Genomic DNA, 25,628 nt, shown 5'->3' with positions numbered 1-25,628 from the left:
TAAAGCTGTACAGTATGGAATGCAAGAGTGCTCTAGAACACCTGGTTAGTGTCATATACGCATGTCTGGACTCCCTCATGGAGCTCACAGGCAATTCACCTACATGTATACCTTCAACAGATCACTCCCTTATACAAAAAAAAGTATGTTGCGGTACCATCTTACAGTGATGCATACCATGGTATTGAATGATTATCATAACTAGTACTAGTATTCACAGTCAAACCAAAAATTATTCATATACCAGATACAATCATTGATATTTTTTACTAGTGGATGCAGGATACTTCAGTTCATTTATGTAAGTGAGGATAGCAAAATAAAGTAAACTGTAACATATTATACCCAAAAATTGTAAAGTAAATTGTAAAAAACATTTGGGAAGAAAAATTATTCGGACACTATGACCTGACCATGTTTTGCTTAAGTGTTTTTTCTATAATTGCTAATGCAACCTTTTTATATCACAGACTGAACAAAATTAAGCATTGCTTGGTATTTGGTCAACAAAGTATTGATAGTTGTGTAAATATTTGTCACACTAACAGTTGTATAAATTTTGGGTTGACTGTAATTACACACCTTTCTATCAAGGTTATCTGACAATATCAAGATGAATTTGTTCTGACACAGTTTAACTCGTCATGTTTTATTATTATTATTAAATTATAGCAAATAAACTATGATAATGCGAGAAATGTTTAAAGTATCTGAATACATTTTGGTTGTATATGGTACATTAACATACTTAAAGAATACCATGGTATGTCTCCAAAAAAAACATGAAACTACCTTAGTTTCGCATTGGAATTAAAGCAGAGGAGATGATCAGTTCAAGTGCTTTTGTAGAACTTATGTGCTACAGTGATCTGTCATTCCACATTGAACTGCGCCAAAAGATGTATTTATTGAATACTGTAATAAAACGTACAAAATTTGAAATCTAAGATCAAATCTAAGTTTCATATCAAAAGTAAAAAATAAAAAAAAAAAGCACAAAGCTTATTGTGATTTACTGGATGGGAAGTGCGCTACAATGTTCTGTTCATTAACTGAAAACATGGCTAGACTAATCGATTCTTGGGATTTAAGAATTAATATTGTTTTGTAAAAATGAAAATCAATTAAAATGGAGAAATCTAGATTTTTTTACCCAGCCCTAATGTATACCTTCACCAGATCACTCCCTTATACAAAAGTATGTGTCGGTACCATCTTATTGAAAGATTATCATAATCTTGTACATGGTATTTATATGGTACCAACATATTCAAAGAATACCATGTTATGCATCCAAAAACATAAAACTACTATAGTTTTGCATATAAAAAAAACATTAAGATTCATGTCAAAAAATAAATAAAAAATCAATCACCATGCCCACAAAATATTGCATTATTATGAAATATACACAAAAAACAAGATACATTTTGCAAGTGTGCTTTTGATTTTCTAGTGCACACAGCAGGAAAGCCAATCCAAGAAAGATAACAAACAAAGTGTGCCGACATGAATCTACTACATACACTGACAGAATATGCTCAATAACACATGAATCTTTGAACATGGAAGCATTCACATAGTCATCTTTACCGCACCCTCTCTGTTCTCTGTCTGTTTCCTGGCCTAAGCTGTCCCCCCTCTTTGTCAGACTGTTATCTGTAGATGCCACTCACCCTCTGATCACATTTACATGGTCTTCAGGGAAAGGCAAGGAGAGGCCTGCACGCACACACGCGACACGCCAGATAGACAAGCACAGGAAAAGTCCTCAGCGTGACACCGGTTACCTTCATACACAATGCTCTCTTAGAGTTTTCTTGAATAAACAACATACCAACATGCTCCATTGTAATTTCAGGGCCTGTAACAGGTCCAGACTAGTCAAGTATATTTCTAGGGAAGCGGGAAAAAAAACCCGAACCGTAATCTCCTGTAGTGCTCGATTAACCACTAAAGGGATAGTTCACCCAAAAATGAAAATGTGATGTGTATCTGCTTACCCCCAGGGCATCCAAGATGTAGGTGACTTTGTTTCTTCAGTAGAACACAAATGAAGATTTTTAACTCAAATCGTTGCAGTCTGTCAGTCATATAATGGCAGTCAATGGGACCCACGGCTTTGACAGTCAAAAAACATACAGACAAAACAAAATTAAACTCTGCGGCTTGTGACGATACATTGGGGTCTTAACACACAAAACAATCGGTCTGTGCAAGAAACTGAACAGCATTTATATCATTTTTTACCGCTGATCCACCGCAATGTCCAACTGTCCTGAGCGCGTTCACAGCAGCCGGCGCATTCGCGGAAGCAATCTGTCATTGTTTACACAGAGATTGTGGGTACTCAAAATGGTAATTACTTGTGCTTATCCTGATTGTTGCATACTCATCCGGGAGTGTTGACTTTTCACAGACTCCCAACTTTTGAGCCTGAAGTTATGGTTGCTTGCTCTTCGTCACGCGCCGGCTGTTGTGAACGTGCTCAGGACAGTTGGACATTGCGGTGGATCAGAGGTAAAAAATTATATAAGTACTGTTTAGTTTCTTGCACAAACCAATTGTTTTGTGTGTTAAGATCTCAATGTATTGTCACAAGCTGCAGGGTTTAATTTGGTTTTGTCTGTGTATGTTTCTGTCAGCCATTATATGACTAACAGACTGCAACGGTTTGAGTTAAAAATCTTTGTTTGTGTTCTACTGAAGAAACAAAGTTACCTACATCTTGGATGCCCTGGGGGTAAGCAGATAAACATCACATTTTTATTTTTGGGTAAACTATCCCTTTACTACATTGCCTAAAGGATTAACTGACCATTTTGGACATTTTTACATCTTTTTTGTTATCAGTGAGGGCTAGGGCTGGGTAAAAAATATTGATTCTCCGATTTTAATCGATCTTCAGTTTAACGCAACGATATCGATTCGGGAAATCCCCGAATCGATTCTTAATGCGCGTGCTTCAGCTTCAAGTAAGAGGATATGAATATTCACCTCTCGTCCTGAAGGTGTCACCATCAGCTGCTTTTTTTGCAGAAAAATCCAAGTACTCCTCGCTGCAGACTGTAGCGTGGTGATGTCAGGTACCTACGTCACGTATGTGTTTACCGCGCATGCGCAGTGTGACGTATGGTATGCCTGTGTAATTTGCATTGCGTGGTGACGTTAGGCGTTTTCGCGTCGTGCGTGACGTAACGCGTCATTAAAACGCATGCGCATCCTTAACATAATACTCTTATAAAATGTAAAAGTATAAAAAAAAAAAAAAAAAGCTAAGGTGAAAAAAAAAAAGAAGGGGAAAAAACAGTAAAATGTAGTACAGCACAAATCCATGATTTTAACCATGTCTGAGGTAAAATTATATGGAATTACAGAGTTTATTCTGTAATATTTGTGTAGTATTATATACAAGGTATTAACATTGTTGCACTTTATTTCACTGTGTATATTGTAACATTACTCTGCACCTTATATGTTTCTTATTTTATATTAACCAAAATGAACTTGAAAAGTAGTATGCTTTGTTTGCGGTGATGTGGGAGTTTCCTCGCGTACAGATACTCCGGTCCTTGTCGCGCTTGTAGCACATGGCTAATTTGAATACCGAAGGGATTTCGCTAGGGGGCGTGATCAAATTAAAAATAATTAGATGCAACTGGATAGACTAGACATCTCCTTGGTTTCATATAGATTACTTTATCACAGAATATTTGTTTTCGATAAAACTTACTTCGTTTAAAAGCATAAATCTCAAGCTTTCTGTAGATACCACTTTTCTGTTTGTGTGCCGAGTATTCACCGAGTTTGAACGATTTAAGTGACGCATTTCTAAAAGCAGTTCGCGGAGAGAGAGAAAACAGAAATAACCCTGTTTGTTTTCTTTATTCTAAAAAAAACCCACAACGTTCTGTTGCTCTTGTGAGTGTGCACAAATAAAAGTACACACTTAACAGCTTCCAATGATGTATAGCTTTAATTTGTATGACTGAAACCGACAGAGTATTTTTAGTGTCTTTTGCACTGATCTTAAAAAAAATGAGCTGGTATCGCCGGCAATACAGCCGACCTCAGGGAGTTAACCTTTCCTCTGTCATGATTCTTGTTTATTTAGTATAATTATGGACATTTTTCTGTTGCTTTGGTAATTCTGCCTGTGGAGTATTTAAGCCAATAAAGTAGTATTAAGTTAAATTGACTACATACAGTATTTTTCAGTGTCTACATCCCATTTTATGCATGGTGCCTCCAAAAAACCAAACTGATAACAGTGATCTTTTTTTATTGCAAAGAACAAAACAAAATATTATTGTATAAACATATATTTGCGCAGTAACGCCAGTAAGTATGGCGCGCATGCGTGTTATAGACATACCATACGTCACTTTGCACATGCGCGGTAAACACATACGTGACGTAGGTACCTGACGTCACCGCGCTACAGTCTGCAGCGAGGGGTGTCTCGAAAAATCTGGTGATCAAAAATGATTAGGCTGTAGTGAAGAACTGTTAGTTTTATGGACAATTAGAATGTTTTGTATCCGCAGACGTTTTGAATTTGGAAAAATGTTTTATTTCTTAAACATGTTTGAAGTTCTTAATAGATTTCACTGTTGCACATTTACAGTCTTTTTTTTTTTTTTTTTACAGTAATGTGCATTTTGCAGTTTGTTTACATGGTGTACAATGGATGCACATATTTATGATTTCTTGTTACGGTGTTCATTTAAAATAAAAGTTGTTTAAAATAAACAACTGTGTGCACCCTATTATTAATGTAGATGTGTATTTCAGTAATAAACTTAAGTAGGAGAGTTTCAGTTACCAGCATTTATATCAAAATATGGATCCCATGTCTGCAAAACTAACAATTTAAATGAAATATTGATAGCTAATTGATATCGAATCGAATCGAATCACCGAATTGGTCACAATACCCAGCCCTAGTGAGGGCGTATTCTGGCCAAATCATAGTATTTGATTGAAATGGACAGTCCATATTTTTACTAAAGATTAATTAGGTTTTCAACTTCCCTCCCTTCCTACAGGAAAATGGCTATGGAAGGAGCGCGTGGGTTTGTTTTGCTCTAACGTAAACAGGAGAACTAAAAATACTTCCCTCTTCACACTCCCATAATGCAAAAGCTACTGAATTAACCTCCTTTCCTTTGCCGGGGACAAGTGCTATACACTCACAGCTGTCTATGCAAATGGAGCTTGTATTAATAGTTGTGGTAGTCCGGGAAGGAAAGTCAGGGAATAGTAAAAGAAGTAAAGATGGCAATTATAGAAAGAGGAAATTAATAAAAAAATAACACAGACCTCTGCTGATCCGCTGTTTCTCTCCGGACAGGATTCCAGGAGTGTCTATGATGCTGATGCTGCCCAACACTGGATTTGGCATCTGAGCACATATAAACCTGTAAAAAGAGGATCACACATTGAAAATGAACAGACATTCGAAACAATCCAACATTTCACCATCAGGCCTAGTGATCTTGCAGTAATGTTTTTAGTGCAACATGATTGATTGGAAGGAACTCCCTTCTCCCTTGCCAAATCTTATCATTCCAGTTCTTACCTCAGCTTTTCCATTACCAAATGCTTGCAGCTTATCTTTCTATGCGTTTCTTGTTTATGTGCCAACCCGTATGTTATCATTTTCATGTCTTTAAAATACCAGCACATTTTAGTCATACGAAAACAATCCTCAGCCCCCTACCACTGCGTTCCCCCTTGTGTATTTTGCTTACTCCCCCCTTTAATTTTTCCAGAAAGTGTGCCATCACTTATTCCTCCCATGCTGCTACCTTCACTACTGCCAATCGTATCCCACATTTCCCTTCTCCTTGCATTCCACTCATTACTAGACCTGCTGCCAGTTGACAAAGACGGTTTGTGTAATTTTGGCTAATGTTTTTAAGTGTAAAGCCTAGTATTCACAGCCAAAACAGATACATGCTTCCTTGCATGTATCCAGAGATCCAACTGAACAAATGCACTTTTATTATCAAAAAGTAAAGAGTAAATAACATTTAGAGGTTAACTGATGACATTTAACCAATACTAGCCTGTTTTCAACCACTTCACCTTTTGAAGTCAGGCTTCAGAGGTTCTGCAAACATCCTGCAGAAGTTAACATTCACTTCCTGCACAACGCAAATTCATAAACCACTTTATTTTTTAAATAAATACATTTTTTTATTTAACAAGAGTAAAACACTGGAGTACGGCAACAACAAATCTGAAGATGAATATTTTTTTTCCTTTGCTGATATAATATTCAGGGAAAGTAATTTCTTAACCTCATTTTCCATGTCTGTAGTTATTCAATAAATTCCAGATCCTTCCATGACTTTACAGTTGAGGTCGAAAGTTTACATACAACTTGCAGAATCGGCAAAATGTTAATGATTTCACCAAAATAAGAGGGATCATGCAAAATGCATGTTATTTTTATATTTAGCACTGACCTAAATAAGATATGTTTCTTAACAGATGTTTACATATAGTCCACAAGAGAAAATAATCGTTGAATATATAAAAATGACCGTGTTCAAAAGTTTACATACATTCATTCCTAATACTGTGTTGTTACCTGAATGATCCACAGCTGTGTTTTTTTTAGTGATAGTTGTTCATAAGTCCCTTGTTTGTCTTGAACAGTTAAACTGCTTGCTGTTCTTCAGAAAATTCCTTCAGCTCCTATAAATTCTTTGTTTTTTCAGCATTTTTGTGTATTTGACTGTATGATTTTCAGATCTTTTCACACTGAGGACAACTGAGGGACTCATATGCAACAATTACAGAAGGTTCGCATGCTCACTGATGCTCCAGAAGGAAAAAAAAAACAATGTCAGGGATGTAAACTTTTGAACAGAATGGAAATGTGTACATTTTTCTTATTTTGCCTTAATATCAGATTTTTTTCATATAGTAGAAAATAATTCTTCAGAAGCTACAGAAGATATTTACATGTTTAATAGAGGACAAAATAAAGTAAATTTACCCTGACCTATAAATTTAAAATGTTTACACCCCCCAGCTCTTTATGCATTGTGTTTCCTTCTAAAGCATCAGTGAGCATTTGAACCTTCTGTAATAGTTGCATATGAGTCCCTCATTTGTCCTCAGTGTGAAAAGATGGATCTCATAAATCATAGTGTCATTGTTGGAAAGGGTTCAAACACACAAAAGTGCTGAAAAACCAAAGAATCTGTGGGACCTGAAGGGTTTTTCTGAAGAACAGCAGGCAGTTTAACTGTTCACGATAAACAAGGGACTCATGAACAACTATCACTAAACAAAAAAAAACACAGCTGTGAATCATTCAGGTAACAACACAGTATTAACAATGAAGTGTATGTAAACTTTTTGAATAGGGTCATTTTTATAAATTTTATAAAAAATAAAACTCTTTTCTCTTATTAATTACTATGTAAACGTCTTTTATGTGAAATATCTTATTCAGGACAGTACTAAATAAAAAAACAACAACATGCATTTTGTATTATCCCTCTTATTTTGGTAAAATGTTCTTATTTTGTAAACTTTCAACCTCAACTGTATAAGTTATTGCCATTTTAATTCAGTGACTCTTTTGTGTACAGAAATTTCAGATACCAAGCTGACAAGCACATAAATCTTTGGCTACATCAGTAGAAACCTGTTTAGCGAGTAACAGAGTACCGTTTGTTCCATAACACCACAACCACAGCAATAAATTGTAAATTAATCTTCAGCCTAGAAGAGGTTAAAACACCATATAGGGCTTACATGCATACATTTGAATTTTGCTCTTGGGAAAACACTATAGTGGTGAAAATCTACAATCAGCTATAAGGTTCACTACAGGCCAGAGCCTATGGAAAACGATGAAAGCAGCTGCATTGGAGAAAGTGCATACTCAAGTTACAGTCAGGAGTAGCAGGGAGAGTGGGGACAATGGCACAAAGGCAGAGTTAATATGTAGCCTACTAAAATTCGTCAGTGGTCACAAGGTGCACACACATCCTTGATACCTTGCCAGTGACCTTCAGTCTACCTTTGAACCTTTCCGACAAGGTCAGAGTAAAAACACTGGGAGGGAAAAATCATGCTGGATAAGCAATAAACAGCATAATATAAGGGAAGCTAGGGTCAGAGATTTGCAAACAGGGGACACTTTTGAAAGCAAACGCTCTGAAATTGCCGAGTCAGTTCCTCAGATTATCTGTCCAGTGACTTAGCTGAGTCAGTCCTTTTTTAACCCCTGCTAACGTATAAAAAAGTCACACAGATAAGCTTGGACTAAGCCAAAAAAAAAAACTAAAATCCTGTGTTTAACATGCAGGGCAGCACCTACAGAAATGCATCGGATCAATTCATGGCTGCAATGAGAAAACACTGCGCTTCTCAAGAAACCCTGATTTGACCTTAAGATAGCACACACCGTCAAGGTGAGTTCAGGGAGGGAGGAGAAATGAAATCTTTAACTTTACTCCTCCCATTCATGAGTGACTAGTCAACCTACTCTAAAAAAGCATTTAGAGATTGTCTTCAAAAGAACATTTTTGTCGAATAAATGCTTTATTCTGCCAGTCCAGGCCTGTTGGGATGTGAATATGATCTGTGCATATGATCCCTCTTGTTCAAGCATTGACCCGCATGAGGTTCTAGCTAAGCAAGGTGTTGTGTAAAGCTCTGGAAGTCTTCATATCTACAACAAGCACAAAGGAAAAGTGTAGCACTAGTTCATGGAAGAAGACACACCCACCTCTGCTCAACCTAAATCAGCCAACTTAGTCTGAAATGCACTGCAGCGGACATCTGTGACATGCTCAAAAGACAAGTGCGAGTTGAACTGATACTGTACACCATTGTAAACGCCAACTCATCTCTCTTCATGACATTCCTTATGGAGGGCCTCATTCCCCAAGAGCTTGTTAAGAAAGACCCCTAAAGGCCTCAGCAGCTGTCAAAACCAGTGTCAGCTGACGTTCCTCTCAGAAGGGGGAACCAAAGACTAATGAGCGAAAAGTTTAAGCAACAAAATGCGGCCTTAATATCTACAATAGTGCAAATGTGACCCTGGACCACAAAACCAGTCTTTGCAGCAATAGCCAAAGATACATTGAGTGGGTCAAAATTATTGACTTTTCTTTTATGCCAAAAAGGATATTAAGTAAAGATCATGTTCCATTAAGACATTTTGTAAATTTCCTACCGTAAATATATTTAAACTTAATTTTTGATTAGTAATATGCATTGCAAAGAACTTCATTTGGACAACTTTAAAGGTGTTTTAACCCTCAGATTGCAGATTTTTTTAAAAAGTTATATCTCTGCCAAATATTGTCCTTTCCTAACAATCATTACATCAATGAAAAGCTTATTTATTCAAATCACAATTTAGGAAAATTGACCCTGATGGTTTTGTGGTCCAGGGTCACAAATGTACAAAATGTTTTGCTGGTATGCAGTAAAAGTTCAAACTTTAAATCTCAGATTTAAATGCCTGAAAGCTATTTTTGGGTGTGTCAGCAAATACATTTAGAATCGTATGCAAATTTTTGGTTTGTGAAGATTATAATAAAGCAAATCATAGTCTTTAAAAATGACAGACATACATGTTTGCATGTTGGAAAACATGCAATTTGCTTTAGACTGCTAAGTACATGTGAAACAACACATAAATTACTATATGACAGAACTTTGCTTGGAAAAACCATGAAAAAGCATGTAATGAATCAAAACGTTTATCAATGATCTAAAACTTGGGGGTGAACTTGTTAGGAATTCAGCTTTACTACTGTCAAAGCTCCACCCTTGCAATACAAGCATAGCTTGCAACTCCTGCATGCAGAAATAAACCTAAAATAGTGCAAAAAAATACATTTTCAGTACAACATGACTAGTTTTTGACGTTTTCATCATTATAAAAATGTTCCTGAGCTCATATAAACAGAACTTGACAGCAGAAAAACAACACCCTAACAGCTGCAACCATTTAGAAAAGAAAAACAGGTAAAAACTGCAAAGACAGAACATTAATGTAAACATGATTTTTGTTTATTTTTAAAAAGAACTGAAACTATTAAAACTGTATAAAGAGTTCACCTGTTCAAAAAGGCGTTTCCAAAGGCGTTGAGTTTTCTGAAGGGCTTCTTGGGGTCAACCACTAAAGCATTGCCCGGTATTTGACCCTCCTGTTCCCCGTACATCACCGCTATGAATGAATCGGTGGTCGGTTCGGGGCCTATGCGCATCCCGGGAAAATCCTGCTCCATAAGATGCCGAATAAAAGTGGTTTTCCCCGTGGAGTACTGGCCCACTAAAAGTACCATGGGCTTGTTATCGAAATCAGCATCTTCCAAAGCCGGAGAGTGGAAGTCGTGAAAGCGGTACGTGTCTTCCAATGGAAATAATTTGGTCCGGTAGAGTCGCTTCAGCCCGTCCGAAACCGTCTGAAACAGTTCGGGATCCTTCTTCTTCCCATCCTTGTTCGCCCAGCTAAACATCTTGCAAAAATGTGTAAAACAAACTACTTACTTAAAGAAAAAACACTTTCAAGGTGATCTAAAAGTTCTTTGCTGATTCTAGGCAGTGTAATCCAGTGGTTCGGATGAATTAACGTTAACGGTCCAGTGTCAAGTACAGCGGGCTGCCAGCGTGGTGGGTCGGGTCCCGTCAGCTGTTCAACTAACGTTAACTGTTGTCTTTTTATCTACTCATTCAACTTCTTCCGACTTGTGCCCTTTTTTGTAAAGGCTTAAGTTAAACGACTCGTCAGTTGCGATTTTGCAGCAGACTGTTTTATTTTATATCCGCTGGAGACGCAACGCACAGTTGCTCTCTGGAGTCCCACAGCCCGAGGCGAGCACTGCGCGTGACAGTACGAGATCGCGCCCCACTACATTTTTAATACATTACTATGGACCGGAACTCCTAGGGAGATTCCAAAATAAAAGGCGTCACCCTCCCCAATTTGGGGTTTTATGAAACAATGCAGAAATTTAGCAGATGATATAGGCTTATATTAAAACGAAACTTTTTTTTTTCGTTTTTTTTTCAAACAAAGAAAAAATGTTTATATTCACTAATCTGTGTGCTGCTTTATAACTTGCAAAAACTATTCTTTAATGTTGAATTGACAAAATTATGACAGTCAAATAACCAAATGAAAGATTAATTCAGAAGTCATAAATTACTGCATAGACATTTACCTCATTTCATACCATATATATGTGACTAATAATATATTATATTATATGGTATTATATGAAACTATATGATATTATATTATATAACTCTTTAACAGTTAAAGGGTCATGTAACCCTAGAACATATGTTTTAAGATGTTAACATATATGTACAGATTGCACATCAGTGAAAACAATAATAGCACTGATGTCTATTATTAAGGAAAATGGTGGTTCTTTTTTTTTCTTTTTTCTTTTTTTTTCAGATCAAAAAGCAAAGTTAAAATATCATCACAAAAAAATGACGTATACACCAGTCAAAAGTTTTTAATGTTTTTTTAAAGAAGTTTCTTCGTCTCACCAAGCTTGCATTTATTTGACAACAGTAATATTTTGAAATATTTTTACTATTTAAAGTAACTGTTTTCTATTTGAATATATTTTAAAAAGTAATTTATTCCTGTGGTTTTAAAGCTGAAATTACAGTCTTCAGTCACATGATCCTTCAGAAATCATTCTAATATTCTGATTTAATTAATAATTTACTATTATTATTATTATTATGTTAAAAACAGCTGAGTAGATTTTTTTCAGGTTTCTTTGATAAATAGAAAGTAAAAAAAAATAGCATTTATCTGAAATAGAAATCTTTTGTAACATTATAAATGTCTTTATCATCACTTTTGATCAATTTAAAGCATGCTTGCTAAATAAAAGTATTAATTTCCATAATTTCTTTCTCCAAAAAAAAAATTACTCCAAGCCTTTTAATGGTATAGTGTATAATGCTGATCTTTGGACCTATCTAAATGTGTGTGTGTGTGTGTGTGTGTGTATATATATATATATATATATATATATATATATATATGTGTGTGTGTGTGTGTGTGTGTGTGTGTGTGTGTGTGTGTATATATATATATATATATATTATAATAGCAAATCAGCACATTCTGAAGGATCATGTGACACTGAAGACTGGAGTAATTATGCTGAAAATGTAGCTTTGATCTCAGGAATAAATTACATTTTAAAATAATATATTTAAATAGAAAGCTGTTATTTTAAATAGGAAATACATTTTACAGTAATACTGCTTTTGCTGTATTTTGGATCAAATAAATGCAGGCTTGATGGGCAGAAGAGACTACTTTAAAAAAGTGATTGGCCAACAATGCCAACTGTTCATTCCAGAAGTTCAGTATGAATTTTACATGACAAACTTTCAGTATAGTAAGTACAGTAATATTCCTGTTTTTGATGATGAGGTGGGGGGTTTTCTACTGAGCGTGTAACTGGCTGACTGCTATATTTGTCCTGGACTTTCAGGAGAGTGACAGTTGCTGGTCTGAGTCTGTTCCAAGTTTGGCACTGTCATAAGGGGGTTGTAGGACATAACACTCGTCACCCACTATGCTCAGTGAAGACTCTATAATGTTCTTTTAATCTGCAACTTTAGATACAAAAAGAAAGACGTGAATTATTTGGAAATGCTTTGTTTGGGGCTTACAATGAACAAAAGTAAATCACCCAGGAAAGAACACAAGAGTCCTATTTACATCACAGTATCAGAGAGTGAAAATGAAGGTCTTTCAGAATTCTCAGTGGATTGCAGGGAGTTCCCAATGATTTAATAGTGTTCTTAGAAAGTCAGAAAGGGATACAGACAAACAATCCTTTGTCCTTTGAAAAAAAAAATTATAATAAAAAACATTATTTAATTAATTCATTTATTTTTTAAATTTAAAACAATGACCTGTCCCAACATGGTGGTAAGCTGTAAGCTTATTTCTGTTCCTGTAGACTCCCCTGACATTTGAGAGGGGGGGAAATCTTGGCAAAACAAAACTGAAAGTGAAAGCAGTCTGACATTTACAGGAAATCAGGTTGTTTGTAAGTAAAGTTGCATATTTTTGTCAGTGATTATATTTTCTTTTCAATGGCTCATTTGAACGGTGACCAAAGCCTTTTGACACCAAGGATGAGAAATATAAAGTGTTAATAATCATTCTGTTTATAAGAAAAGGCCATTTGTTTAAATGACTTTACCACTATTTGACAACCAATCAGTGTCCAGGTTGACCATTTGAAGATGGAGCGCCTGTAATAAACAGAATTTTATTGTGCCTTTATGTAGACACTAATATATTTATCATTTTTATTATCATTTTTAGTGTGATTGGGTCTTAAGTCATGGAAACTTTTAGGAAACTGTAAATAATGTATATGTAAAACCAGTCATCTGTAATCTGAGAGTGCAAAAAATCTAAATATTGATAAAATCTCTTTTAAAGTTATCCAAATGAAGTCCTTAGCAAGGCATATTAATAATCAAAAATTAAGTTTTGATATAGTTACAGTAGGAAATTTACAAAATATCTTTATGGAACATGATCTTTACATAATATCCTAATGATTTTTTGGCATAAAAATATCTATAATTAAAATTTTGTTGGCTATTGCTACAAATATACTTGTGCAACTTAAGACTGGATTTGTTGCCCGGGGTCAAATATATGAAATGTATGCAAAGAATGTGACAAAAAATTAAATATATCATGAAAAGTGGTAGAGCAGAGGCACAACACATAATTATATATTCTGTAAATGTCACATTTATTTAATATTAAAGAAGAACTTGAGTTTAAAATAATTTAATGTTTAAATGAAATTAAATACAGTCAACAAATACAAATATATACATACAATATCAAAATAAATCAGGTTGTAATAGCTACATCAAAATACATGCATAAATGTTCCCAAAACATTATCGTACAACATTTAATCCAGCATTTCTACAATTCCCTGCATTCTCTGTGCAAACCAGTGTGTGTTTAGTAGGATAAACAGGACAGTGGCCTACAGAACTGACAGGCAGCTGGACTGCAAACACTGGCTGTCAATTCATAGGTCATCACCCTGTGTCCTAGACCCTGGGTAAAACATGCTTTCTGCCAACATGCATACAATTTAACAGCCACATAAATTAAATTAGGACTGTATTTTCACTCAGAACCAAAGGAGATAAAGGTGACTATCTGCACGCAACAGCAGCTCCACTGGAAGACACAAACCTTCCACATGGAGTTGCTGTTACAACCAGTCAGTACCACATCTTTGGAGTGCGCCCCCTTTGGACAGCGGAAGGAAGTGCACTTTTTCCTCACAGAAACGTTACAGTCGATGTCCCATTCTCACTATACAGGGTGGTTCTTCAAGTTGAATAAATGAATTCCATGAATAAATAAATACATACACAAATAAATAAAGAAAGAAGAAGCGGTGCCACCTGAAACGAAAGCACAGAACACCAAGTTAGAGGGTTAAATCAGGATTCAGACAATGGCTAATGACTGCCATTAAGGACATGTGAGAGTTCCTCTGTTGGCTCATGACTTTGACCTTTCTTTCTCATCTTTATGACATGCCATAGACTCCATTATTGGTCAACAGTGCGTCCAAAGTGCTAAGACTGATCTTGATAACAGCAATTTTATGACGGCAGTCAACATGAGGGTGCTCGGCACAATTTGTGTACGGCCTGAGAGAGAAAAAAGGGTGTGTCGCTTAATAATTTATGTGCTTTTATGCCCCTAAGTTTTAATTTTCTAGATATCTCTTCCTTTTAGTCATGAGTTACCCATCCCACATTCCCTATCATGTTCTTTCTCCCTTCTTGGTTTCTTCGTTTATATCATATTTTAGACTTTGCCTTGCTGTAAACCTCCCACTGCTCCTTGCCACCCTTTGGAAAAACAGCATAATAAAGCAATTAAAGGGGCACACAGCACATGAGTCAGTCTGTGTTATCTGCTCCTGTTATCGGCTTTCGAATCCACCATTATCTTTCTCATCCCTGCACTGTATCCAACATTTGTGTAGGGTGAGAGAAAATCAATGGCATGAACTCATGTAGGTGGTTCATTTTTATCACAATTCCCAATTGCGGTACTTCATAACAGAGTTCTCACATGTATTTGATCAAATCTACTTTGTAGAAAATAAACCAGCTAAAAATTTGACATGACATAGTATGTTAGACTAACTGAGTCAACCAAAGACTGCAATTTACTTCATTTAATGAACAAAAGTTTGACTGTTAGATTAAATTTACTTTATCCTTTTTGTAATTGATTTGCAAGATCCTGTTCTTTATGTTTTTAAATGTTTGAGGGCCGAGCATAAGCCTTTTGCATACTTTTCTTATCCTCTTTATTAGCATTACCTTGACTTTGTAAGACAATACAGATATATTTACAGTTGAATATTAATCTTGCCTTTTGCAAACAAACAGACAGACGTTAACACTGCAAATCCTACATGAAATCAGCGTAATTGCAGAAAGAAGTAAATCACATTAACTTTGCTGTTTTTTTATATAATTATTTATACAATATCTAAAATCACGCTCTATGTGTTTCTCACCTATGCACCTAGTACATTATTTTCAACAAAGAGATACTTACATTCACTGTTCTTCCTCAATGGAGCCCAGGTTTTTGGAACTAGACGTATCAGAAAAAAGAAAAGAAAAAGAATGCAAACAAAAGAGACATTTTTCTAAAAATAGAGATTATCAGAAGCAAAGTAAAATTGGCTATAAAAATGAAAAAGGAACTGAAAACTGCAAAGTTAGTGACAGCACGACGAGAGAGCATTCGGGTGAGAGGGGAGCGTCAGTCAGCAGTGCTATGTCAGGCCGAGAGAGGCCAGTTTAAAAGTGATTTGGAGTTGAAGCTTAGTTAATAATTACACTCCTCGTCAATATTTAACATCTTTTTGGCCCTGCCCCTCAAATCCAACATCCTGGACTCCTATACACTTACTCACTTTCTATCTTTAATCTCAAGACCCTATTTTGTATGCTTTGAGGTACATTTATACTATTAAAAGCAACACATTTCATTAAAACGAACTATACAAATGTTGTAGGCCAAACAGGCATTCAATTCTTAAGTCTTGCCATGTGCTTACTATAAACACAATAAACCACTAGAGGGCGCAACGGTTATACTTAGTTTTATTCAGTATATAAAGAATCAGAACGTTGTTTATTCACGGAAAAAGTCTTATTTTTGCATTAAATGGCTGTGGTTTATTCATAAAGCATATTCAGCCGCTATTAGTTAATAAGTCTTGGCTTATAAATCAACGTGTGATGTAGGTCAATGTCTTAATTACAGGTACAACGTAATGCTGCATGATTAGAAGAGATAAAACAGACTATGGACTCTACACATTGATCAAAGAATGAAAAAAAAGAACTCTTTATAACAGGATAATAAAATGCTCATGAGAGAGGGTTAATTATTGTCATTGTTAGGTTAAAGAGCACAGTAGTGCACACTGTGTGAAGGAATTTCGATTGTCAAACACAAGAATGGCGCGTCAATTAATGTACCACGACAAAATACTCAATCTAAGCACATAATATAGTACCTCAGGCAGGTGGAAGCCTTAATGTGAAAGGGTCAAAATTTTCTTGTGTTTCTTGTGATAGGAGTTTTAGGACTAGACTTCCAGACAGAGTTTATTGTAATCAATCTGTTGGAAAATGCGCAAACAATCACAGGTCTGTGAGATAAATACATTTCTGTAATGTGATATTTGTGTTTCTGAGGTTAATTCCAGCTATTTCCCTCACTTTAAAGGCGGAAATCAAGAGGAAATGAAATCTTCCCAGTGGTTGCGACCTTGTTGGTGCAAACAGGGTCAGTCCACAAACATGCATGCGAACATGTTTTATGGCTTTTAAATTTACCAGACCATTCAGGAAATTTTAAAGCTGTTGTCCTGCATATAAATCCACAAATCTGGTAGTTTAATTGCAAGTCAGCAGTGAGGAATACTGCCCCTCCACCCTGCAAGGTCTCAGAGTTCAGTTCATGTTGTCATACTTCATCACCCCCTCTATATTTTATGCCCTTTGCTCTTTAGCTCTTTTAAAATGTTTCTATAGTAAAGTATAACTCATGTTGAAGGCGTCACTTATTAGATGCACTAAACATCATAAAAATCTTATATATGGAAACTACATTTAATCCCTTGAGCATCACTTTCTATAAATAGCTCTATAAATACATTTTAGCATACAGAATGCTTTAGAGAGATTTTTTTTTTTTTTTTTTAAGCGATTCCTTGGTAGTTATAACAGAACTGTATTGCCAAATGTTCCGTTTTATAGTCATACAAGTTCACAAATTAGTCATTAGCTACTAATGTTCTCAATTACAAAGTCGACGGTTTCAGTGCTAACCAAGATGTCCCTTATCTTATCAGAGCCTAGAACAGGGTGTGTTTAAGTGTGCACATTGCAATGTGCAATACACACACTCACACAAGCACAGGTATGTATGGTCATTCACGGTCAAGTCAAGGTCTTCCGACCAGCACAGATTTAAGATTCTATTCTTATCTCAGTAAAATACACATTAAATTAGTTGTGAGAAGGATACTATAAATAGGCCTTGGGAAAGAATTTAATTTTCATATAAAGTAGGATTGTAGAGTACATATTCACTTGAAACAGTTGAAACGCAACTTAATTATTTGAAACGGGAGCAAAGCTCCACATGTCAGAAAACGATGAAGACATACAATACCAGTCAAAAGTTTTTGAACAGTAATGTTTTTTTTTTTTAAGAGATTTATGCTCACCAATCCTGCATTTAGTTAAAATCAGAAATTTTGTGAAGTATTTTACTATTTAAAATAACTGCTTTCTATTTAAATGTATTTTAAAATGTAATTTATTCCTGTGATCAAAGCTAAATATTTGGCATCATTACTCCAGTCACATTATTCTTCAGAAATCATTCTAATATGCTAAATAAATATAAATTTATACTTTTATTTAGCAAGGATGCTTTAAATTGAAAAGTGACGATAAAGTTTTTTTCTTATGTCACAAAAGATTTCTATTTCACATAAATGGTGTTTCTCTTCTGGTCTTTTTCTATTCATCAAAGAAACCTGAAAAATTTCAACTTCACGGTTTTCAGCAAAATACAAATTTTTTTGGACAATAAATCAGAATATTAAAAAGATTTCTGAAGGATCACGTGACTGGAGTAATGATGCTAAAAATTCAGCTTTGAAATCACAGGAATAAATTACATTTTAAAATATATTTGAATAGAAAACTGTCATTTTAAATAGTAAATATATTTCAAAATTTTACAGTTTTTGCTGTACTTTAGATCAAATATATGGAGGCTCGTTTAAAAAAACATTAAAAATCTAAATGTTCAAAAACTTTTGACTGCTAGTGTATTTCTGAAAGATTATGTGTTTATGATATCCAGACTCTTATTCTTCTCCTGTTTAATACAGACATACAATTATTAATGGGACAAATTGTTTGTTTTTACATAAACTGGTTAATGTGTTCCCGTTAAGAGGAGTTCTTAACATTTTTACACATTTAAAATGTAATTTGAAAATCACATTTCATGTTCAAATTCACTTAATGGGCCAAAATAATAACCTGCACCTATTATTATATCTCTATAATAAACAGTCTCTCAGGTTAAAGTTTTTTCTTGGCCACTGCTGATACAGTTTTACTCATGACATGACAAGCTGTTTATAAAATGATAAAGATGTCCATTAGAAGTGACTTAACATCACTTTTTCACTAGTTTTCTTTTCTTCTTTCCATCTACTCCAGTAACAGTTGCTTCTTCTTTCTGGGCGGCCCTCTTTTTTGCCTTTTCAGTCACAGTTTCCATGGTATCCCAAACCTCATCCTCCTCTTCCTCTGCTTTCACCTCCTCTACATCTCCACTTAAATCAGCACTTGATGACTATAAGAAAAAAGCACATAAAGAGTCAAACATTTAACAAAGTCATTAGGATGCAGCATAAAGTCCTCAGCAACTTCCATCGTTGTTACTGTTAATAGGCAGTTACATAAAAGCAAATCATCAAACAATGCTTTCGCTGACACTGAACCGCTGCTTACCTCCAGCTCTCTGCTAGACAGCAGCACACAATTGAGTCGTGACTTCAGATATACCTGCACAGAGAAAATACATTCATTTATACAAATACGACAGTGAGTGGGAGGCACTTCTGATTATATGGTACATGCAACCAGATGGAAATAAGAGGAGAGGGGCTATGCAGCAATCAGGAGAGAGAATAACAGGGATAAAGTGCAAACCTGATTTCTTGTGCATTCATACCTTGTGCTGTAAGGAACGGTCCTCCAGGCTGTGTACTCTCAGAAAACGATCTAAACCACAAGAGGCCACCAATGGGAGGGAAGGATGGCACTGCAACCCCCGCACTGCCCCCGCCAGACCCTTAAAACACCCACGCACAAGCCCTGCAGGCAGAGAGAGAAGAAAATGGGGTCAGACAAAACAACACTCTCAGAAGTTCAATAATATTACAGTGCACATACGGAGAACGGCCGGCAAAACACATCCTTTATACTTGGAACACACACAGATCCAGGACAACGATAGAGCTGCAGTTCAAAACGACTGCTTTCGTGCAAATCCAAACCTGCCTAAGAGGAAAAAATAAACAGAGCATCCACCTACTGCTTACCTTTCCGAAGGTCAAGCATGGCGAGCTCCCCGTGAGTGTTGCCCACGACCACTGTGCCCTGGCTGGCAGGAAGAGAGAGCGTTGTGAGCGGGTACTCTCCGAACTTAGCCTCCAACACCGGCCTTCTCTGAGGCATTGATGGGTCATATACGCGCACCTGTCGGAGGAGGAGCGGAACAGAGAGGGCAAGATATTTTGAGTCATGTTAGATCACAGATGCTTACCTTAAGACACAAAGGAAGGCATGAATAAATACAATAGCAAAGGGTTAGGGCCAAACTGAAGAAGATGATCAGCTCACAATGTATTTAAAACATTTTTGTATTTGAAACCTGTAACACGTTAAAATAGCTGATGATGGTTTGAGGCAGTGCTTTACTAACAATGGCCAATCAGTCAAAGGTGTACTTCAATAAAATAAAAGAAATAAAACAGCGGTTTTACACAATTTTGTATTTAAATGATTTATTATTTTACATCATTCAGTTAAAACCAATAGATAACTTTGAATTTACAGTTCAGGTCAAAAGTTTACATACATCTTGCAGAATCTGCAAAATGTGAATTATTTTACCAAAATAGGAGGGATCATACAACATACATGTTATTTTTTATTTAAGACTGATCTAAATAAGATATTTCACATAAAAGATGTTTACATATAGTCCACAAGAGAAAATAATAGTTGAATTTTTAAAAATGTCCCCGTTTAAAAGTTTACACACACTTGATTTTTAATACTGTGTTACCGAATTATTCACAGATGTGTTTTTTTGTGATAGTTGTTCATAAGTCCCGTGTTTGTCCCGAACAGTCAAACTGCCAGCTGTTCTTCAGAAAAATCCTTTAGGTCCCACAAATTCTTTGGTTTCTCAGAATTTGTGTGTATTTGAACGGTTTCCAACAATGACTGTATGACTTTGAGATCCATCTTTTCACACTGAGAACAACTGAGGGACTCATATGTAACTATTACAGAAGGTTCATACGCTCACTGATTCTCCAGAAGGAAAAACAATGCATTAAGAGCCAGGGGTAAAAACTTCTGAACAGAATGAAAATATGTACATTTTCCTTATTTTGCCTAAATTTCTTTTTTTTTTTTTTCATTTAGTACTGCCCTTCAAAAGCTACAGAAGATACTTAAATGTTTCCCAAGACAAAATAAGGTAAATCTACCCTGATCTTCTAATTTAAAAAGTTTTCACCCCCGGCTCTTAAGGCATCATGTTTCTTTCTGAAGCATCAATGAGTGTTTGAACCTTCTTTTATGTGAAGTATCTTATTCAGGTCAGTACTAAATAAAAAAACAACATGCATTTTGTATGATCCCTCTTATTTTTGTAAAATAATTAATATTTTGCAGATTCTGCAATGTGTATGTTAACTTTTGACCTCAACTGTATAAATTAAAGTTTATACAATTTGCATGCTAGTTTTGATGAAACAGACAGATTTCAGCTGAATACACTACCGTTTAAAAGTTTTAAAATTTTCTTAAAGAAATTAATACTTTTACATATATATAAAAAAGGAAAGCAACATGGCAAAAGTGACAGTCATGACATATGTTATAAAAAGTTTGTCAAATAAATGCTGTTCTTTTGAACTACCTATTCATCAAAGATTCCTTAATAATGTATCAAGGTAAAAAATATGGGTATGGGTAAAGCTATAGTAAAGACATACCTGATGGTGTCCAGTGCATGTGACTATTTTATCTGAGTCTGGGATAAAGCCAATGTCTCCCACCCACACGGGCACTCGCAAATCCAACCAGTCATGGGCTACCTGATGGATTAAAGAAACATAGAAGACATTTGGAACACAGAAATCAACTAATGAGAGCTAAAAAGGTTGTAGTTTTCTTTTTCTGTCTTACATTTTTGGCTGTGAATATGGGCTTGTCTGGTCTCTCCAGATCCCAGACTTTCAGCGGGTTCTCTTTACCCCCTGTAGCCACACGATGGCGCTGTAATGGGTTCTGTCGCATTCTGCATATTCCATTTCCAACATTTACCTCCACCTAAGAACAGAGAGGATGTGATGGTTAAGGATTAGATTTATTATAAATCCACATCTATATTTTGAGTCAACAATATGATCATGAAGATGAAAAAATCATCATACATTATTCAATCCTAATCTACAATTCAAACAGTAGAAGCAGTACTACTACTATGCTACTAGCCATATAAGGAATAAGTAAAATAGTCAGTGTTGGGTAACTTTATGTGTTTTCAGCTGAAGAGACAGTAAAATGCACAATAAAACATGTCCTACCAAAAAGTAACAAATATGGATGCAATTAAAACCACAACTGTCAGAAACTGCTTTTAGCTGGTTCATTTCTTAAGATCATGTCATCTAATTAAAATAAAGTGACAACTGACAATGATTCATTAAATCTATAGTTTTTAGTGATATTGAGTCGTTTACGGGATTATATGTGACCCTGGACCACAAAATCAGTCATAAGTAGCACGGGTATATATGTAGCAAAAGGCAACAAAAGGAGATGTACGGGTCAAAATGACTGATTTTTCTTTCATGCCAAAAATCATTAGCATATCAAGTAAAGATCATGTTCCTTGAAAATATTTTGTAAATTTCCAACCGTTAATACATCAAAATGTAATTTTTGATTAGTAATATGCATTCCTAAGAACTTCATTTGAACAACTTTAAAGGCGATTTTCTCAATGTTTAGATTTTTTTGCACCCTCAGATTCCAGATTTTCAAATAATTGTATCCTAACAAACCATACATCAATGAAAAGCTTATATATTCAACTTTCAGATGATGTATAAATCACAATTTCCAAAAAATTTACCCTTATGACTGGTTTTGTGGTCCAGGGTCACATATTATAGGAACAAAAATCCTGTTTTTTACTGTGCTGTACAGAAAGGCAACCTAATGTCTACTTTATCACTGAAACATGTAAACAAATTAAGTGAAAAATATAATGTCTATACATATACAATACAAAAGTTGTATTATTTGATAAATTTTATACATTTGTTCCTGAAATTCACCATGAATCTGTTGGGATCCATTTCTAGATGCAGAGATTGGTATCGATTTCATTTTTTCAGCATTTTTAAAATTGAATGTTTAGTAAAAGTCTTGCAGTGTGATACATTTTTAAAAGTACAAATATTCTGATTTGCTGATTAAAAACATTTATTATTATTAGTATTATGTTGAAAACAGCAGAGTACATTTTTTAGGTTTCTTTGATTAATAAAAAAGTTCAAAAGAACAGCATTTATCTGAAATAAAAATCTTTTTTAACATTATAAAAGTCTTTATCACTTTTGATCAATTTAAAGCATCCTTGCTAAATGAAAGTATTAATTTCTATCATTTCTTTAAAAAAAAATTTTTTAATGGATTTTAAGTGGTATATAGTGTATAATGTTACAAAAGCTTATTTCAGATAAATGCTGATCTTTGGATCTCTCTATTCATCAATTAATCCTGAAAATGTACTCAACTGTTTTAAATATTAATAATAAATGTTTCTCGAACAGCAAATCAGCATATTAGAATGATTTTTGAAGGATCATGTGACACTGAAGACTGGAGTAAAGATGCAAAAAATTTAGCTTTGATCACAGGAATAAATTACATTTTAAAATATAACCAAATAGAAAGCAGTTATTTTAAATAGTACAAATATTTCACAATATTACTGCTTTTGTTGTATTTTGAATCAAATTTATGCAGGCTTGTTGAGCAGAAGAGACTTAAACATTAAAAATATTACTGTTCAAAACCGTTTTACTGGTAGGAGTCACTGACATCACACTGAAACTTACTGTTTCTGTACTGCCTTCCTTCCACACCTTCAGCAGTCCTGACTCCACACATGTAATCATAGAACTGGAAAACAAAGAAAGAAACTCAATCATTCCTACAGTACATCAATGCAAACCAACAAAGCAACCAGTAATTCATCAGCCCCTGCAGAGACAAGCAAAACATGATATTGGCAACCACCTGTCAGTGACAGCCAGTCCTGTGAATTTGCCTTGTGAAGGATCTCCACACTCTCTGGTCGCAGTGAAGATTCCCTTATCTGTGCTGAAAGTTTTCACAGTGCCGTTCACGCTGCCCACTAACACCTGCAAAGACATACACACATAGACAACGTCTGTCAGCCACTAAATCACGGTGATGAAGTCTGTTACTCCAGTTCTCTCTCTTTCTCACCTCTGATTCGTGAGGGTCTCCCCATGCCATCACACAAACCTCCTGATCTCGACTCAAGCAGCTCATCTCACAAAAATTAAACGCCTGCTTTTTGGTTAAACTCACCCCTTGAGATGAAACACGCATAATAACAATCATTAGTTAAATCAATCTCATGAAAATTAAATGGTACCAACTCACGTGTACCATACATGGCTAGCTAGCTAGTCAAAAAAGTATATAATTTGTCGATAAAGAGATGAAAAAACATCTTACCTTTTAATATTCCAGTTTCGGATCCAAGCCATATTGAGCATATTTGGCTTTTAGCAGCCATTTAAATGAAAATAAGTGATTTTGGAGTTACTGACTTAATAAAAACAGATCTCCACGTTACTGTCGCACACAACTATTTCCGGGTGTAACGCGCAAACTACGGACTTTTGGTTCCGTTCCCCCTAACAACGTTTACTGAGGGTGAACATCTGTGCGAATTTCAGCATGTTGTCACACGATTATTACTAGACTCGTATGAAAGCGTTATAAACTATCTATGAATGTACTGTTTATCCTATAATTTTCACTTTAACACAATATATATATTAGATATTAGCAAAGAAATGGACTTTCTAGGCAGAATGTTAGGGATGTCTTCCATGGAAGAAAGTCAGTCAGACAGTTTTCAACAACATGAAGGTGAGTTGCCTTATTTTTCCTCTTTAATGTTGCTATAAGCCAGTGGTTCTTAATCTTTTTGACTCCAAGATGATAATTCTGCTATAAAGACAGCTGCTAATTTTCAATTTTTTATTTAGGTCTACAGAAACTAGGTGTGATTATTTATTAAAGGAATTCAATCAAATAATTATTTTACATCACCCAAATAACTAATTGTTCTTTATGGTTTACACTTTTTATTAGCAATTAATTAGCATGACTTTTCTACCTTGTAATTACATAGGTTTTAAAATTATTTTTTTCACTATTTTCTACCCAATAAAAGATATACACTGCCATTTAAAAGTTGTAAGAATTTTTATGTTTTTAAAGAAGTTTCTTATGCTCATCAAGGCATGCATTTATTTGATCAAAAATACAGAAAATATTTTATATTGTGAAATATTATTACGATGTAAAATAAAATCTAATTTATTCCTGTGATCAAAGTTCAATTTTCAGCATCATTACTCCAGCATCAGTGTCACAAGATCCTTCAAAAATCATTCTAATATGCTGATTTGTTATCAGTGCTGCTGCTTAATATATATTTTTTAGAACCTCTGATACCTTTTTTAGGATTTTTTTGATTTTCTAACAATATACACTAAAAGTTTGTTCAAAAGTTTGCGGTCAGTAAATTTTTATTCATTCTTTTTTTTTTTTTTTTGAAAGAAATTAATACTTTTATGCAGCAAGAATGTGTTAAATTGATAAAAAGTAATGGCAAAGATTGTTATATATTGTTAGAGAAGATTTATATTTGGAATAATGCAGTTCTTTTTAACTTTTTATTCATGAAAGAATTCTGAAAAAGTATCACAGGTTCCAAAAAAATATTTGGCAGCACAACATGCCAACATTGATAATTCTAATAATAAATCAGCATATTACAATAATTTCTAACTGTAGTAATGGCTGATGAAAATTCAGCTTTGCATCACAGGAATCAATTATATTTTATAGTATATTAA

General features: G+C 34.9%; 2 protein-coding genes and 1 long non-coding RNA gene across 3 annotated transcripts in view; all 3 read right to left on the bottom strand.

Moving 5' to 3' along the window:
- The window catches only part of ehd1b (EH-domain containing 1b), a 27,794-nt gene extending 16,922 nt beyond the window's left edge, over positions 1-10,872 (bottom strand). The window contains exons 1-2 of the mRNA XM_073829380.1: positions 10,099-10,872; positions 5,323-5,420 (exon numbers count right to left, since the gene is read on the bottom strand). Of these exons, the coding sequence (XP_073685481.1) occupies positions 5,323-5,420; positions 10,099-10,499 (499 nt within the window). The 5' untranslated portion in view covers positions 10,500-10,872. The remainder of the gene's footprint in view (positions 1-5,322; positions 5,421-10,098) is intronic.
- Positions 10,873-13,772: 2,900 nt separating this feature from the next.
- On the bottom strand, positions 13,773-15,845 carry LOC141299851 (uncharacterized). The gene is made up of 2 exons (XR_012341862.1): positions 15,650-15,845; positions 13,773-14,472 (listed from the first exon to the last, which is right to left on the bottom strand). It is a non-coding gene; the product is annotated as an uncharacterized lncRNA (long non-coding RNA).
- Positions 15,846-17,644: 1,799 nt separating this feature from the next.
- wdr74 (WD repeat domain 74) lies at positions 17,645-24,366 on the bottom strand. Its single transcript, XM_073829870.1, has 10 exons — positions 24,214-24,366; positions 23,959-24,065; positions 23,746-23,870; positions 23,565-23,628; positions 21,622-21,765; positions 21,429-21,530; positions 19,740-19,896; positions 19,370-19,512; positions 19,147-19,200; positions 17,645-18,988 (listed from the first exon to the last, which is right to left on the bottom strand). Exons 1-10 carry the CDS (start codon positions 24,272-24,274, stop codon positions 18,809-18,811), a joined length of 1,137 nt encoding a protein of 378 aa, XP_073685971.1. The 5' UTR covers positions 24,275-24,366; the 3' UTR covers positions 17,645-18,808.
- Between the last annotated feature and the right edge of the window lie 1,262 nt (positions 24,367-25,628).

Source organism: Garra rufa, chromosome 23 (assembly GCF_049309525.1).
Source record: "Garra rufa chromosome 23, GarRuf1.0, whole genome shotgun sequence".
NCBI lineage: Eukaryota > Metazoa > Chordata > Actinopteri > Cypriniformes > Cyprinidae > Garra > Garra rufa.
Note: the sequence above shows the minus strand (reverse complement) of the source record. Positions and strands in the feature narration are given on the sequence as shown.

Bases quoted from the DNA above. Each gene is read 5' to 3' on its own strand.
- wdr74 (XM_073829870.1), bottom strand. From the start codon at position 24,274: ATGGCTGCTAAAAGCCAAATATGCTCAATATGGCTTGGATCCGAAACT. The intron at 23,871-23,958 runs GTGAGAAAGAGA...ATGTCTTTGCAG, and splicing joins GAGACCCTCACGAATCAGAG to GTGTTAGTGGGCAGCGTGAA. The intron at 21,531-21,621 runs GTAAGACAGAAA...TTAATCCATCAG, and splicing joins CCATATTCACAGCCAAAAAT to GTAGCCCATGACTGGTTGGA.